The sequence below is a fragment of the Panthera onca genome, chromosome E2 (genome assembly GCF_046562875.1).
Source record: "Panthera onca isolate mPanOnc1 chromosome E2, mPanOnc1 haplotype 2, whole genome shotgun sequence".
NCBI lineage: Eukaryota > Metazoa > Chordata > Mammalia > Carnivora > Felidae > Panthera > Panthera onca.
In genome coordinates this window covers 61262300-61278520 of record NC_138353.1, presented here as the reverse complement: position 1 = coordinate 61278520, position 16221 = coordinate 61262300, and the positions used below count along the sequence as shown (strand labels likewise).

Below are 16221 nucleotides of genomic sequence, written 5' to 3'. Positions count from 1 at the left end.
ACACAGACCTCCCCGTCTGCCCCTCCTCACCCCTTCAGACCCGACTTTCCAGAACAAAATGAAATCTCCAGCACCAGGCAGGGATATCTGACAGCAATAAATTTATTAAGTATCCCCTCCCCCAAAAATATAAACACAAACCAGTAAAAAACCAAAAAAACAAAAACAAAAGAAACAAAATAAGCCATAAAACATCAGGCCTGCAGCTGACAATAAAGCAGACACAAAAATGGAGGTGACCTATGGCGGGAAGACAGGACTCACGTGGGGTGGGGATGCCGTAAATACTGGAGGACAAGCTCTCGGGAGCCCTAGGGTGCTGTGAGCAGAGCTGGTGGGGGCAAGCCTGGGGATGGCGTCAGTAGCGACGCGGCGCCAGGGGACAGGCCTCGTGGCCCTGGCCGCAGCCCGGCTCGCCCCTCCAGCCGCTTCACTTGGGGCCCTGAGCCTCGGACTCCTCCTCATCGTCTTCGTACATCTCGCCCTCCTCCTCGGCCGTGGCGTCCTGGTACTGCTGGTACTCGGACACCAGGTCGTTCATGTTGCTCTCGGCCTCGGTGAACTCCATCTCGTCCATGCCCTCGCCCGTGTACCAGTGCAGGAAGGCCTTGCGCCGGAACATGGCCGTGAACTGCTCGGAGATGCGCTTGAACAGCTCCTGGATGGCCGTGCTGTTGCCGATGAAGGTGGAGGACATCTTGAGGCCCCGGGGCGGGATGTCGCACACGGCCACCTTGACGTTGTTGGGGATCCACTCGACGAAGTAGCTGCTGTTCTTGCTCTGGATGGCCAGCATCTGCTCGTCCACCTCCTTCATGGACATGCGGCCGCGGAACACGGTGGCCACCGTCAGGTAGCGGCCGTGGCGCGGGTCGCACGCGGCCATCATGTTCTTGGCGTCGAACATCTGCTGCGTGAGCTCGGGCACCGTGAGCGCGCGGTACTGCTGGCTGCCCCTGGCGGTGAGCGGGGCGAAGCCGGGCATGAAGAAGTGCAGGCGCGGGAAGGGCACCATGTTCACGGCCAGCTTGCGCAGGTCGGCGTTCAGCTGGCCCGGGAAGCGCAGGGACGTGGTGACGCCGCTCATGGTGGCCGACACCAGGTGGTTGAGGTCGCCGTAGGTGGGCGTGGCCAGTTTGAGGGTGCGGAAGCAGATGTCGTACAGGGCCTCGTTGTCGATGCAGTAGGTCTCGTCTGTGTTCTCCACCAGCTGGTGGATGGACAGCGTGGCGTTGTAGGGCTCCACCACCGTGTCCGACACCTTGGGCGAGGGCACCACGCTGAAGGTGTTCATGATGCGGTCCGGGTACTCCTCGCGCACCTTGCTGATGAGGAGGGTGCCCATGCCCGAGCCCGTGCCCCCGCCCAGCGAGTGGGTCAGCTGGAAGCCCTGCAGGCAGTCGCAATTCTCACATTCCTTCCGCACCACGTCCAGGACCGAGTCCACCAGCTCGGCGCCCTCCGTGTAGTGACCCTTGGCCCAGTTGTTGCCAGCCCCGCTCTGACCTGTGGGTGAGGGGGAGAGGGGGCAGGGGGAGCACAAGACTAGTCAGGCCTCCGGTGGCTGCCTGAACAGGCCGCTCAGGGCACCACTGGGGACACCCTGTGCCTGTCTCCCTCCGTGCAGTGGGGGTGCCCACACCCGCACGCTCCCTCCATGGCCCTCCATGCCAGCCATGCTGTGTGCTGGGGACCCCACTGCCTGGTGCCCCGTGTTAAGGGCTCAAGACAGGAATTGAGGACCTGGGCTTGCAGCTCTCGCTCTGCCTCCCTCGGGGGTCCCGGGTGAGTCTACCCGTTCCCCCTCCCCCCCCCCCCCACAGCCCACCCACCCTCTGGCTGGCCATGCTGGCAGTGTAAGCGATGGCCTCCAGAACCCCAGAATCCCTCACGGCTTGGGGTCTGAATGTGGATTCGAGCCCCTCAGCTGGGGTGTTGAACTCCGGAAGACAGAAATGGGGTGAGGGTCTCTTGATCACAGCAATGCTGCCTGCCCATGAACTTGAATCCTCTGGAGACCGACTCGTGTCCTGCCAGCTCTGTAACAGTCTCATAAGCTTAATTCTCTGCCTTACACATTGTTCTGCCTGAAATACACAAGTGGTTTCTATTCTCTGCACAGAGCCTTTTCTCTGGGCCCACTGCAACACGGGAAGGTCATTTCTGTCCTGCTAAGTGGCGACTTTGCTCTGTTGTTTCACTGATCTGGATCTGCCTGTGGTGGGGGTCTGCATCAGAGTGCGGGACCGGGGAAACTTACCGAAGATGAAGTTGTCAGGCCTGAAGAGGTGCCCAAAGGCCCCAGACCGGACACTGTCCATGGTCCCAGGCTCAAGGTCCACGAGAATGGCCCGAGGCACATACTTATGAGCTGAGGAGGAAAGGGGTGCGTTATGTGGGTCACACAGGGGAAGGGACGCCTACCGCTCTGTCCCGCCAGAGTCATGCTGTCACCATGAGTGCTCAGACTCTCTGGGACCAGAGAGGTGGGAACCACGTGTGAAACGGGGATCGTGGTCAACACCTCAGACAGCCGGGACCTCATCCTACGTCCACGTGGGCAGGCTGATATTTCTTCAGTTCGCCGTGGACATCATTTTACACCAGTTGCTAAATAGCCCCTGCTCTGGACCCTCCCAGGGGCCTCCTGCGGGACCTCCAGGACCCTGCCCAGCCCTGTCCATTCCCCTGGACTGTGTATGTGTCATGTGACCATTACACGTATTTGAATCTCACTAGGGTGGCAGTTTCCAGGGTCCCTTGTCTTTGTTTTGTGAGTCTCAGGTTGCATCTGCCAAGCTGCTGCTAGGCGGGCAGAGATGCCGAGACCCGGCAGTCAAGAAGCCCTCTCCCCACTCTTCCCAGGTCGAGCACGGGGCAAGGTGGGAGCTCACAAGAGGCCTCGTTGTAGTAGACGCTGATGCGCTCCAGCTGAAGGTCCGAGTCCCCCACATAGTTGCCACTGGGGTCTATACCGTGCTCGTCGCTGATCACCTCCCAGAACTGCAGGGGGAAAGGAAGGGTCAGCAGGTGCTTGCGGCCCCCACCAGGCCCTTCCCCTCCCACGGACTCAGCCCTGGGTATAAATTAAGGGGCTTGGATGCAGAGCTTGCACTCACTCCTTTCGGTGACTTTGGAGAAGAGCCCCCAAGCTCTGTCATCTGCCAGAAGATTGTCCTAGCAAATATGCACGTCCACTGTCTGCACGGTGGGCGCGGCCTGCAGCCCTCAGGGTGGTTCCGGGCTCAGCTGACACAGACCCGGGCCCCCAGACTCAGCCCTGCACTTGCTAACCAGGGGCCTGGGACAGCCACTCCTCCATGAAGGGGTAGTAATAATCACCCTCTCGGGGTGGTTTTCAGATGAAGAAACTGAGGCACAGAGATCAAGAACTGCCCACAGCAAGTGACAGGGTCCAGGATATGTGTGCCCTTTGGTGTCAGGGCAAAGGCTGTCCAGAGACAGGGTCCGGCAGTGTCCAGGGCACCATCAGCCTCAGCCACCAGGAACCACAGGGGCCCCGAGTGGGGACTGACTTGCCTGGGGCCCCCCAGCCAGTTCTCAAAGACCGGCCCAGCCCCAACCCCCGGGGCTTCCTTCCTCCACTGCCTGCTGCTGCCCACACTGCCCTCCTCAGACTCCGCTCCTGCAGCTGTAGCAGGGCCCAAAAGCCCAGAGCGGGGCCTGCATTCAGGAACGACACCACCTCTTTCCAGCTGTGTGACCCTGGGCAGGTCCTGAGGATTCTCTGTGCCTCGGGGCCCTCATCCGTTTGGTAGGCCGGATGGTGGAAATAAGGCTTCCTAGGAGTAAAGCGAGTTAATCTGCTTGGAGCATGTGAGTGGGGGCTTGTAAGTGAGCACACAAAGACACACTCCCCGGGGGAAGGGAAGGCTGCCCAGAGCTCTGCTCTCACCCCAAGGGCATCTCCAAGCTTTTGTGGATACTGTGGGCCCACTCAGGGAGGGTCACTGGTCACACGCTGTGGGACTTCCCGGTGCCCCTCCCCTTTGCTCCCCAGGGTTGGAGTGACTTTCAGAAGGTGAATGGTAGGAAGGGCTCAAGAAATAACAGACCTCTACACATGAGTCATGTGCTGGCAAAAAGACGGCTCAGTGAAAAAAGCAGTAAGAAACCAGTCTGCTCGTCCTCATCTATATGTAGATGTCTCTAACAGGCACACAGAAGTCTGCTCCAGGGAGCTGTGCCTGGCAGTGTGGTTCTGGGCTGGGGAAGAGTTCTTTTCACTGTATACCCTTGGGGTTTTTGGAATTCTTTGTCATGTGTTAATTTCTAAACAACAACAAAAGATTAGTTTAAAAAACATTTTTAAAACCCTGATAATTATGGGACGCCTAGGTGGATCAGTCGGTTAAGCGTCCAATTTCCCCTCAGGTCCCAATCTCAGGATCTGTGGGTTTGAGCCCTGTGTCGGGCTCTGTGCTGACAGCTTGGAGCCGGGAGCCTGCTTCGGATTCTGGGTCTCCCTCGCTTTCTGCCCCTCCCCCTCTCATGTTCTCTCTCTCTCTCTCTCTCTCTCTCACTCTCAAAAATAAACATTAAAAAATGTAAAACCCTGATCATTATGAACAGTGTTATTATTATAAAATGCAAGAAAAGTCTTGGTAGTTCGTCCAGAGAAGCTGTGTTTGGAGGTCATCCCTCAGTGAGGACAGGGGCTGGACTTATTCCCCGTTTTGTCATTGTTAACTGTTCTTTTTACACTGTGTCTGTTAATTTTGTAATTAGAAACAAACACACAGAAATGTCACTGAGGTATTTGGGGCCTGATCAGAGCTTCCTACCGCTGCCCTCCTCAGTCCCAGGCCTTTGTGAGAGCCTGAGCCAGGGCCTTGGTCCCCAGGGCTCCAAGACACCCCACACCTCTGGTTTCAGGGACACCCACAGCCCCTGTAGAGGAGTGAAGAGCTCAAGACAACAAGTGTGGGGCCAGCAGAGAGTGATTCAGTCACCCTGCCATCAACATATCTACAGAAAGTTGTTGAAAATGCATCTGTGAGAAGCACGGTCTTCCAGGAGAAGACGGACCACATCCATCCAGCACCAGTCAGTGTGTGCCAGTGACCCCAGCTCTTGGGACCTCAGTTTTCTCAACTGTAAAGTGGACACGATAATAGTACCCACATCACATGGTTAGCACAAGGCCTGATGCATTCAGCAAACGTTGGCTTCATTGAGTTAAAAGGTCTTAGATGCTATTTATTTTTTTAAAAATTTTAAGTTGTATTTCTTTGTTTTGAGAGGTGTGTGTGTGGCGGTGGGGGGGGGGGGATGAGTGAGGGAGTGGCAGAGAGAGGGAAGACGAGAGAAAGAATCCTAAGCAGGCCCCACAGGGTCAGTGCAGAGCCTGAGTGGGGCTCAAACTCAGGAACCCTGAGATCATGCCCTGAGCTGAAATCAAGAGTCGGTTGCCTAACCAACTGAGCCACCCTGATGCCCCTTGGATGCTATTTAATAAATTTTTTTTAATGTTTATTTATTTTTGAGAGAGAGAAAGAGACAGAGCGTGAGCAGGGGAGGGGAGGAGAGAGAGAGGGAGACACAGAATCCGAAGCAGGCTCCAGGCTCTGAGCTGTCAGCATAGAGCCCGACACAGGGCTCGAACCCACAAGTTGTGAGATCATGACCTGAGCCGAAGTCAGACACTTAAGTGACTGAGCCACCCTGGTGCCCCTAGATGCTATTTAAAAATTTTTTTTTAATGTTTATTTATTTTTGAGAGAGAGAGAGAGAGAGCAAAGGAGGAGCAGAGAGAGAGGGAGACACAGAATCCGAAGCAGGCTCCAGGATCTGAGCTGTCAGCACAGAGCTTGACGTGGGGCTTGAACCCACAAACCACAAGATAATGACCTGAGCCAGGTAGACACTTAACTGACTGAGCCAGCCAGGCACCCCCCTTAGATGCTATTTAAATTTGTAAAGTCATATGTAGAAATAATAAATAAAAATAAAAGTTAAAAAAATCAATATACTTTGAGATAGTGTGGTGCAGTAAAATCACATCACTGATAGGAGCCGATCTCCAAGACACATCTTTGAGGGAAAGGCATATTGCATAATGATGTATGGAGTAAAAAAGCAAACCTCACAAAAGATGCTATATCTCTCTGCAAAGATATACAGATAACATGCACAGGAAACAGGCTGGAAGAACGGAAACAAAATTGTCCCCCAAGGAGAGCAGAACGTGGAGGCAGGAACGAGGTGGTAGGCACCTTGCCGTCATCTGCAGTGTCTCCACTGTTTAGAAGAATATATTAAGAATTGCTTTTGAAGTTAAAACTAATAAAATGTGATTTAAAATAAGGATCTCGGGGCTCCTGGGTGGCTTAGTCAGTTAAGCGTCTGACTCTGGATTTCGGCTCATGATCTCACGGTCAGTGAGATCGAGCCCCGTCTGAGGCTCTGCGCTGACAGCGTGGAGCCTGCCTGGGATTCTCTCTCCCTCCCTCTCTGCTCCTACCCTGCTGGAGCGTGCTCTCTCCCTCAAAAAAATAAACTTCTGAAAAATCTTAAGAAAAATAAGTATCTTATTAGTAAAATATGTAATATAAAATGAAATATAATTTTGTAAATTAAATAAATAATTACGGCCATCACTACAGTTGAGAAAACTGCCAGATGGTGTGTGGACCCCAGGGTCCAGGCCGCATTTCCTACCTCAAGACACCGTCACCACCCCCGACCTCCGCCCCCGTGGCGCTGTCCGTGGTGCTGATCCGTTGCCGCGTCCGCGCCCAGGGGCCGGCCAAGTGTCTGGGCGGGCACAGGAGCCCCAGGCAAGTGGGGTGCAGCAGCTCCGCCAGAGGGAGGGCTAGCCGATTCAGGGGCGTTAAACCCTTTTAGGACCTCGATGTCTTTCCCAGCTTCGAGCACTGAGAGCGTTACCCTGACCCATTTAGGAGGCGCTGGGAGAGGAGGCGGGTGCGAGGAAACCGGAAATCCCTCCCCCCACTGGCCGTCAGGGCCAGGGTCCGGGCCCGCCCCTCCCAGGCTCCGCCCAGCGGCCAAGAGAAGGGGGTGCAGACAAAGGCTCCTGGCCGGCCCTGCACCCCAGGGGAGGAGGGCGAGGCCCCCAGATTCATCCGCCTGTTGAATGGACGCGGTGGGGGGGGGGGGGGGCATCCAGATATATCCATGCAGACCTAAACTCAAAACTCCCGCCGTGTCCCCCCTGGGCGGATGCCTCAACTTCCTGGAGCGACCCTTGGGAGGAGGGCGATACCCAATCTCACCACATACCTGCGAGGTGGTGCGCCTAGAGCATCTGGCACAGCGCTCAATACGCAGCGACCATTGTCATGAGTCAGTAATGCGCCAAGCTCACCCTCAGGACAGGTGTGTTCTCTCCTGGCCCCAGTCTCCCTGACTGCCCTAGATCCCCCACAGCAAGGCCCCTCCCTAGAGCAGGGACCCAAGCTGAGTCAAGCACCACCCAAGGACCTGCAAGCCTGCTGATCGTGATGGAAAGGAAAAGTTTGCTCTCTCCCCTCACCAGGGAGCCCCAAACCCCCAAACTAGTATGGGGTTAGGAGACTGAAATGGCCAGTGAACTGCCTGTCCACAGGGCAGATGGCAGCATCCACTAAGCCCGTACATGGGGCCTAGCCCAGGGGGCTTTGAATACTTTCCGAGACAAGGAGGCCAGAAGGAAAGAGCTTGACAGCTGCCACTGGTCACCAAAGAAAGGCAGCGGTGGGAAAGGGAGAAGCAATCCCCCTCCCTGCAAAACCCATCTCTCCCTGGTTTGAACTGTTAGAAAGGATCAGATATTAATGTTTAAAACAACATACAGTAAGAAAATCAATCCAAAAGGAATAAAAAGTAATGAGCAATCTCTAAGAAGCAGAAAAAAAAATCTCCCCGGAGGACACTGTCTGGCACTCAGGCTACTGCCTCTGCCTTTCTTCCTCCCACCCCTGCCCTCCTGGCCGTCCCCCCACCTCAGCAATACCTCTGGCGTGGACTTGCCTTTGCCTGGTGCGTGTCTGTCCCGGTCACAGAAGGGAGGGGTGCATAACTGGACTCACTACACGCCCAGGCTCAGGCAGGACTCAGGACTGCCCTCCCTCCCCCCAGTGACCCTTGACACCGCCCCCCCCCCCCCAGAAGCAGATGTTCAGGGCAGGCCTGGCCTCTGTGACCACATTAGTGAGCCCTCCGCCCCTCCCACCTGGCCAGGGCAGCTGTCAGTGACTGCCCCAGGAGCCCTGATTTGATTTGAGGCCATCATCCCCCAGTCCTCCCCCTCCCCCAGTCCCCTTCCTGGGGCAGACACAGCTGTCTCCTTGGGTGATTAGGGAGTCTCCCTGGTTCCACCCCTCCACCCCATCCAAGTCGCCTCCACCCTAGAGAAGTTGCAATTTACATGTCAGCCACGAGGCTGCCCCAGCCCTGTTGTAATTAGCTTTTTGTTCTTGCCTGGTTTCCATGGCAACAGCCTCCAGAGGAACCTTTTCCTAGGCCCCTTCCCCTCCAAGACCTGTCTCCTCCCACAGCCTCCTTTGGGAAACCCGCCCTCCACCGTTCCCACCCCGCGTCCCTGGCCTTGGTCCTGACAAAGCCACTCCTGCTGCCCCGTTTTGTTCTGAGGGGTGCCCCAGTGGGCAGCAGGCCCCACCCACCCAGCCTGAGCCCTAGGCTGGACGTCTGCAGAGCGTGGCTCTGTCTCGCACTTGCTGTGTGACCTTGGGCAAGGGACAATCTCCGGGATGTGACACCTGTCTCCTGGGTTCCACCGGGGAATATAGGACCTCTTCTTCCCCTCAGTCCCCAACATCTGTGAGGTGAGCTAACAACAGTGGAGGGGAGGCGCCGGGCGGTGATGCAGCTGTCCATCCCGGGAGCCCGGCTTTGTTCCCGCGTCCTACCCCCAGACTCCGCGGTCCCGGGGTGGGTACTGCCCACCCAGCTCCACCGGGTGCTCTGACCAGGCTGGGCTGAGCCGAAGGAGAGTCCCGGCCGGACCAAGGTCACCCCGACTTTGTGCCCAACCCTTCCCCCCAACAAAGGAACAGGGTGGGGTCGGGAAGCCCAGGGCTGTAAGAGGGAGGTTAGGGACACGGGGGTGGCCTGGCCGCTGGGAGGACATCCTGTTGCTGGGGGGGTTGGGGAGGGGGGGGCGGGCGGAGTGGGAGCACGGCCGACAGAATCGTTACGGCTTTGAAGGGTGACGCCCCACCCAAACCTGCCCACCCATCCATCAGGCTCAAGGCTGCGTAGGGACCCCGGAGAAGAGGGCCACGCCCAGACAGTCCCCGCAGCCGCAGCCGCAGCCGCTGACTCGAGCCGTGCTCCGGCAGGCCAGAGGTGGCCGGGCAGGGACAGAGGACACACGGCGTGCAGGTGGCAGGGCGGGGATCCCGATGCCCCGGTCGCCCGCCCGCCGCGGAGCCCGGCTCGTCCCTTTGTTCTCTCTCGGCTTCGCAGGGGCGAGTGCGACGCGGGGTGCGGCTCGCGGGGCCCGGGCGCCTCCCTGCTTCCCTCCCTCCGGGGCCCGGCGCGGGGTGGGGGTGCGGGGGGCGCGCGGGTCTCAGGGCCCGGAGCGGGGCGGGGGTGCGGCGGCGCGCCTCCTCACCTTGGCCCCGATCTGGTTGCCGCACTGGCCGGCCTGGATGTGCACGATCTCCCTCATGCTCGGTGCGGGCGGCGGGCGGCTGCGGGACACGCGCGTACAGGCCGGGGCTGGCTGCGGAGGCTCGGGCGTCCCCGCCGCCAGCTCTTATAGGCCGGGCCCCGCCCGCCGCGCCCGGCCTGGCGTCACCGGGCGCGGCCAATCGGAGGGCGCCGCCGCAGAATGCGGCACCGGCCTGCACCATCAGCACCGCGCATCCCCACTCGGCCGCGCGCTGCGGCGCCTCCTCCCGCCGCCGCCGGGGTCTGGGGGCCCGCGGGGGGCGGGGGGTGGGGTGGGCCGCACACTGAAAGGAGGGGCTGGCGGGCTCCGGGGAGGACAATAGAGGCGCCTCTCGGCTCTCGGACGCCGCCTAGGCCGCCCTCCCCGGTCCCAGCGCAGCGGCAGCCCCACCCTGAGGCTTTGCAAGGACAGCCTTTCTCCCCCACACCCGTTCAGGGACCACCCCCACGTTCCCACCCCAAAAGACCGAGATGGACGCCTCTCAGCTCCCTGTCTTGTGGCATGAAGGGACAAACAAGGTACTCTGAGCTTTGCTGGATCCCTTAGGGGTGGGGGACGCGGGGAAAGGCTGCAGCAGTCACCGAACCCTCCAGAAGAAAGCATGGGGCAGGGCTCAGAAACGCCGAGTCAGAAGGGCGGTGGGTTAGGGTGGCAGCTTCTGCAGTGGGGGTTGCGATCCTGCCTCCTCCTCCCCCAGGGGCCTGCCACGCGATTCCAGACGGACCTTGCACATGTCACCGCGCCTGCCATGTGTCCGCTGCTCAGCGAATACCGGTGTCAGGAATGGTCATAAGGACACAAGCCAGTCCAGGGACTGACAGGGTGGGGGATGGCGGGCAGTGGGTTCTGTCTGGTTCACCTCCTGATTTCACTTGGACCCCTAGACCCTTGGTCCAAGTGAGGCCAGCACAACGTGGTGGTGGTGGGGGGGGGGGGGTCTATGTGGTGAGATGGTGTGTGCCTAAGGCAGAGGGGGTGGGGCTCTTGGGGGAAAAACTGGGAGGGGGTCCCCTGGTCAGAAAAGAAGGGAGAGAAAGAAGCAGACGAGCCGTGCGGACGTTGTGCTGCACGAACATATGCCGCTGGCTCGATGTTACCCTGGGGTCAGACATCGTACTGAAACCACCTTATAATAAGGTCCTTCTGATGTCTCAGTAAGAAAATCTTCCAGGGCCTCAGTCACAGTGCCCGGAGGTTCCACAAGCAGTCGGCGGTGTGCCTGTGTGTTCCCTGGGTGTGGCTGTGCACAAGCCCCTCTTTCCCTCCTGAAGCTCTCCAGCTTGGCTAGTCCAGAAATGGGTCTTTTGTTCTCCAGAGACACCCCTCCCCCACAACATGTCCACGATGTGGCTTTCTGTGGTTGGCTTCTGGCTGCCTGGGGCCCCTCCCTGCCTCCCCCCTCCACCACCACACCCCCCTGTTCAGGGGGTCGTTGGTGAGCGTTTGGCTCTTCCCCGGAGCTGGCTGCACCTCCCCGTCTGAGCGAAGGAAGAAGCTTTGCAGCATCCTGCTGGCCAGGACCCATTACCCACATGCCCTGCCTCCCTGAGTGATGGCATCAGGCCAGGCCAGCTCTCCCTCCATCCCCAGAGGGCTCTGGTGCCAGGTTCAAAGCTGACTCACCATCCTGTCTCCCAGCAAAGGCTGGCCCTGCCGGGAACCAGCTCCTGGCCTTGAGGCCAGCAGTCTGGGCTGAAGCTGCCAGCATGGGTGGGGACTGGCTGGGGCAGCGCTGCGGGGCGGCTGGCCGGGGCTGCAGGAGTCCTCAGCGTTACTAGACCCGCCTTCAAACTGGCTGGTACCGTCACTTTGGCCTCCGCCGAACCTGTATGAGGAGGGGGTCGTCTGTACGCTCAGTTTGTGTGGAGCAAACCAGGTGGGCTCTTCAGTGAGAAACCCAGGATCGCAACAGAGGGGGGACCCAAGGCTTTCTGGCACCAGGCAGCGTGGTTCACCCCAGATGTCCACTCCCTTGGGGTGTGGACTTGGACGGTCCTTGGACAGACTTACTCCATTCGGGGAGGCCTTGCCTCAAACACTTCCCAGAGCTGGCTGAGTCCTAACCCCCCTTCCAGAAGGGCAGTGCTGGGGGGAGAGCGGACCCCAGCCCCCAGCCCACTCTACACTGTGGGCCCCTCCATGTTGTTCAGAGCAGACATGGAGGAGGGGTGCCATGACTGGGCTGAGAGAGGGATGTGCTCGGGCTGAGGTCACAGATGCGTCACGGGGGTCCAGCTTTGGCTGCAGCCTGGACAGTGTCGAGTCTTGTCACCATGGAGGTGTCTGGGGTGGTGCGGCTGCTGCTCCTGCTGTCTCTTTAGTTGCTCTGAGCTGGGGGTTGCGCCATGAAGAGAAAACCGGACACGGGCTCAGAGCAGGTGTGAGTGCCCTCCCCCCCTCCCGCCACACTCTCCCCCTGGGCCGGGCTTCAGGCACTCTGGGTCCTTTGGGGCTATGGCTTTTTTCTTCTTTCTTCCTTTTTATTTATTTTAATTTACATCCAAGTTAGTTAGCATATAGTGCAACAGTGATTTCAGGAGTACATTCCTTAGTGCCCCTTCCCCATTTAGCCCATCCCCCCTCCCACAACCCCTCCCGTAACTGTTTGTTCTCCATATTTAAGAGTCTCTTAGGTTTATGCCTTTTTTTTTTTAAACTTATTTATTTATTTTGAGAGAGAGAGAGAGAGAGAGAGAGAGAGAGAGAGAGAGGGAATGAGCAGGGGAGGGGTGGAGAGAGAGGGAGGAAGAATCCCAAGCAGGCGCTGTGCTGTCAGCGCGGAACCCCGTGCAGGGCTCCGTCCCATGAAGGGTGAGATCATGACCTGTGCCGAAATCAGGAGTGGGATGCTTAGCTGACTGAGTCACTCAGGGCTGTGGCTTCTTCACCTGGGCAGGCCAGCCACGGTTTCTGGCTGGTTTCTGGGACTCACTTCACCCTGTTCATCACCCTCAACCCCACCCCTGCCCCTCCCCCTTCCTCCTCCCTCTGGCTTCAAGCAATTTCCAGAAAGAGGCAAGACGGATGGTGGAGGTGATGCAGCGAGCACAGCATTTATTACCAGGCCACTTCCCAGCCCTGAGACCCTGGGCTGACACTGGTTCACTGCTTCAGGCCGACAACCCCCGCCTTGGCCCGAGCGGGCACTGGCCGGCGCCGTCTGCCAGATATGTGGGGTGCACACAGATGGCCACCCCCAGCCCCCATGCTCTCTGGTCACCGCTGAGCCTTAGATCAGCCCCGCCCTCCACTGGAGACCGTGCAGACACGGTCCCTCTGCCTGAAAGAGCAGCTCACTTCTTCCTGAAGCAGGCCTGTGAAGCCAGGTCCTGCTGGTCACAAAGTCCCTTTTCCAGAGGCCCTCCCGGGGAGCGGCGCTTGTCATTCGGCCCACACAGAGACTTCACATCCCGACAGGCCACGGGGCGCAGATCCATAGGCTTGGCAGCAAAGGTGGGTGTCCTCGCCTGGTGCCGGGCTGGAGGTGGAGCGCTCCAGGGGTGGGCAGAGTCCCCGTCCAGGGGCCCAGGACCCACCTCTAGCGCCTGCGGCCCCGCCATCTCCCCAGCCTCCAGTCTCCACAGCAACTCCTGGACGTCTGTGCTCTCTCCCTTCTCGGGCCCCAGAGGGTCCGTGCCTCCGCACCGCCAGAGATCGGCTCATCCGTCCCCTTTGGCAAGTGCCTGCCCCTGTCGCACAGGAATCAGGCCATAGGACATTCCCACCTCCCTCTGCCCGACACCCTGGCCCCGAGCCCGCAGCCTCACCATGAGCACAGCAGCACCTCTTGGAGCGTCTTCCGGAGCTCCTGGCTGCGGAAGGCGTAGATGAGGGGGTCGACGATGGAGTTGCAGATGATGAGGGTGAGGAAGAGGTTGAAGTTCTTGAAGACGCAGCCACAGATGGGGTGTCGAGGGCAGAGGACCATGAGCGAGAGGTGCAGGAAGAAGGGGCCCCAGCAGAGAAAGAAAATGCCCAGCAGGATGGTGAGCGTGGCCGCGCCCTTGAGGCCCAAGCCCTGGTGGACGGGGCGCTGCCGCTTATGGAGCCGGGCGATGCCCCGGGCGTGCTGGCACGCCCGGGCGAGCATGTGGACGTACAGCACGGCCATGAGCACCAACATGGCTACAAAGAAGCTGACGAGACAGAGCAGGACGGCCGTGTGATCATAGTAGGCGATGAAGAGCGTGCTGGAGAGGACGCTGGCCACCCAGATAGCTGAGATGGCCCGCCACGCCCGGGGCAGCGTGACGATGCTGTGGTACCGCAGCGCGTAGAAGATGGAAATGTAGCGGTCCACGGCGATGGCGCCCAGGAAGCAGAGGCTCGACACCATGGCGCCACAGACCAGCACGTCAATGACGTCGTCCAGCTGCTGCACCACGGCGGCCCGGCCGGCCAGGGTGCCCGCCTCCAGCAGCAGCATGACGGCCGTCTCCAGCACACTGCTCACGCTCACCAGCAGGTCGGACACGGCCAGGCAACAGATGAAGTAATACATGGGCGAGTGCAGGTTGCGGTTCTTGGCAATGGCGGCCACCACCAGCACGTTCTCCACCACGCTCACCAGCCCCAGGCTGAGAAAGAGTCCGTCGGGAACGGACACCTCCAGGCACCGGGGCCCTGTCTGATTGGCGGCCAGCCCGAGGCGCGGGGCGGCTGGGGAGGTGGAGTTGAGGGAGCCCAGCAGCCTCCTCTGGGGGCCCTGCACGGACATAGTCCCGCCAGGGAACGGGAACGGGGCCTCACTCTGCGGCGTCCCGCTCAGCGATGGTTCTTCCAGCAGGCTTCATCGGTCCCCCCGGGGCCGCCCTCGCGGTCACCCTCTCCCTGTCCGGACAAATGTCAGCTCAGGCACAATGCAGCTGGAAAGACCCCAGCCTCCCACCAGAGCGGTCACTTCTCGGCCAGGACCCCAAGCTCCCTTGCACCAACCCTCTAGTCTCTCTGGACCCCCGGCCCACCTCCCCACCTCTTCCGTGGAGGTGCGGTGGCTCGGGTCCGGACATACGTTTTTCTGTGCCTCTTGCTGCCTCGTGGCCGGCCAGGCCTCCTGCTTCCCCAGGCCCGGGGTGGGCTGAGGTCCCAGAAAGAATGAAGCCTTTCTCCAGTTCTTCCAAGTCCCCGGAGCCCCTCCTCCTGAGGGCGGCCACATGATGGGCGTGCACCCTGGACGCACCATCAGAGAGCACCCATGGTACCCCCGGCCTGCTGCCAGGCAACACAAATGGCATCCAGGGCCGTCCTCACTCCAAGGGCCCTGGACCCTCAAGGGCCCCTTCAGGGCTCGGCTGGGGATCTCCCCTGTCACCTGTGCTCCACCATCACTCCCAGCCTGGCTCTGCTCCCGCCATCTGTTTGCGTGTGGCGCGGGGACGGGTGGGGGGGGGGGGGGAGGGTCTCCTCTAAATCTACCCCAAGACTTCTAACTCTCCTCCAGGCCCGCTGCAAACACCACCTCCTTCCTGGAGCCATCTCTGATCCCTGACACCCACCTGATACCACTCTGCCTTGGGAACAGCCATTGGCTGTTGACCACCCCCAGCCCGCAACACCCCCATGTTAAACGCGAAGGGTAGCCCCTGCCCCCAAGAACCCCGCCCCCTTCTCTGAGACCTGCTGCAGGGCTTCCTGGTCACAACAGCCTTTTGCTCTGCCTCATCCTCCGCTGGGGGAGGGGCAAGCCCCCATTTCCTCTGCGGAAGAAACCACTTCAAGGGCAGACCTCGGTCTGCGACCACGTGGTGCGCTGCCCGAGCCACCGCGCAGCCTGCGGGCGCCTCGCCCCCGGAGTGCTCCCAGCGCTTTCTCACCGAAGACTGCAATCTCTCCTCTAAAGGGCGAGGGTGGGCGGGGAATCGAACTGTTGGTTGACAGGCAGAGAAAATCCGGAGCGAGAAAGGGGAGTGGCTCGTTCTGTGGTGGTGGTGGGGCCAGGAGGGGACCGGGAGGGAGGTCTCGGGACCTCCCGGGAGGTGTTTCGCGCGTATCTGACATTCCTGTTGAAGCCAGGTGGCCTCTGATGGCAGTGCCCACACGTGTGACCACACGTTAGTACCCGCTTGTATTACTCCTCACACAACTCACAAAGCTCTTTTACCCCCTTCGGTTTGTGCTCTTTATTGAAGTACCTCATACATAAAAAGTACACAAATTATAAAAAGTGCAGGTGAGTGGGTGCCCCAACCTCCACACAGCCAGGAAAGCAGCACCCAGATCCATCCATCAAACACGAACTGCACCAGAACCCTTGCGGCATCCCCCCTGCCCTGGGAGCCACCCCCTGACCGTCAGTGAATTCTGCGTGTGCTTTCCTGCTTTCCCCTGCTTCGCGCTCAGACACCCGTGCGGGCGCGAGCGGCGGTCCTTGGCGTATAGAGCACCCTGGACGTCTCCCCAGACCCGCGAGGCGTTCCTGTCCCATCTTCTGGTGGACACAGGGAAGGGCTCCCGCGGGGCAACGCCTAGCAACGCACGTGTCTGTTTCTGGCACGAGCACCGCCCCCCCCCCCCCCCCCCCCCCGTAGAAGACGAAAAGCCCAAACCCCCCCGGAACCAGGCAC

At 59.7% G+C, this 16221-nt stretch overlaps 2 protein-coding genes across 2 annotated transcripts; both read right to left on the bottom strand.

Annotated features, from left to right (window-relative positions):
• Positions 1 to 84: 84 nt before the first annotated feature.
• Positions 85 to 9736, bottom strand: TUBB3 (tubulin beta 3 class III). Its single transcript, XM_060652729.2, has 4 exons — positions 9599 to 9736; positions 2895 to 3003; positions 2261 to 2371; positions 85 to 1506 (listed from the first exon to the last, which is right to left on the bottom strand). Exons 1-4 carry the CDS (start codon positions 9653 to 9655, stop codon positions 431 to 433), a joined length of 1353 nt encoding a protein of 450 aa, XP_060508712.2. The 5' UTR covers positions 9656 to 9736; the 3' UTR covers positions 85 to 430.
• Positions 9737 to 12354: 2618 nt separating this feature from the next.
• MC1R (melanocortin 1 receptor) lies at positions 12355 to 16164 on the bottom strand. The gene has a single exon (XM_078439192.2). The coding sequence runs from the start codon at positions 14373 to 14375 to the stop codon at positions 13422 to 13424; it is 954 nt and encodes a 317-aa protein (XP_078295318.1). The 5' UTR covers positions 14376 to 16164; the 3' UTR covers positions 12355 to 13421.
• Between the last annotated feature and the right edge of the window lie 57 nt (positions 16165 to 16221).

Coding starts and splice junctions, on each gene's coding strand:
- TUBB3 (XM_060652729.2), bottom strand. CDS start 9,655: ATGAGGGAGATCGTGCACATCCAGGCCGGCCAGTGCGGCAACCAGATC. Junction 2,372..2,894: donor CTACTACAACGAGGCCTCTT/GTGAGCTCCCAC, acceptor TTTCCTCCTCAG/CTCATAAGTATGTGCCTCGG. Junction 1,507..2,260: donor GCCTGACAACTTCATCTTCG/GTAAGTTTCCCC, acceptor CCTCACCCACAG/GTCAGAGCGGGGCTGGCAAC.
- MC1R (XM_078439192.2), bottom strand. CDS start 14,375: ATGTCCGTGCAGGGCCCCCAGAGGAGGCTGCTGGGCTCCCTCAACTCC.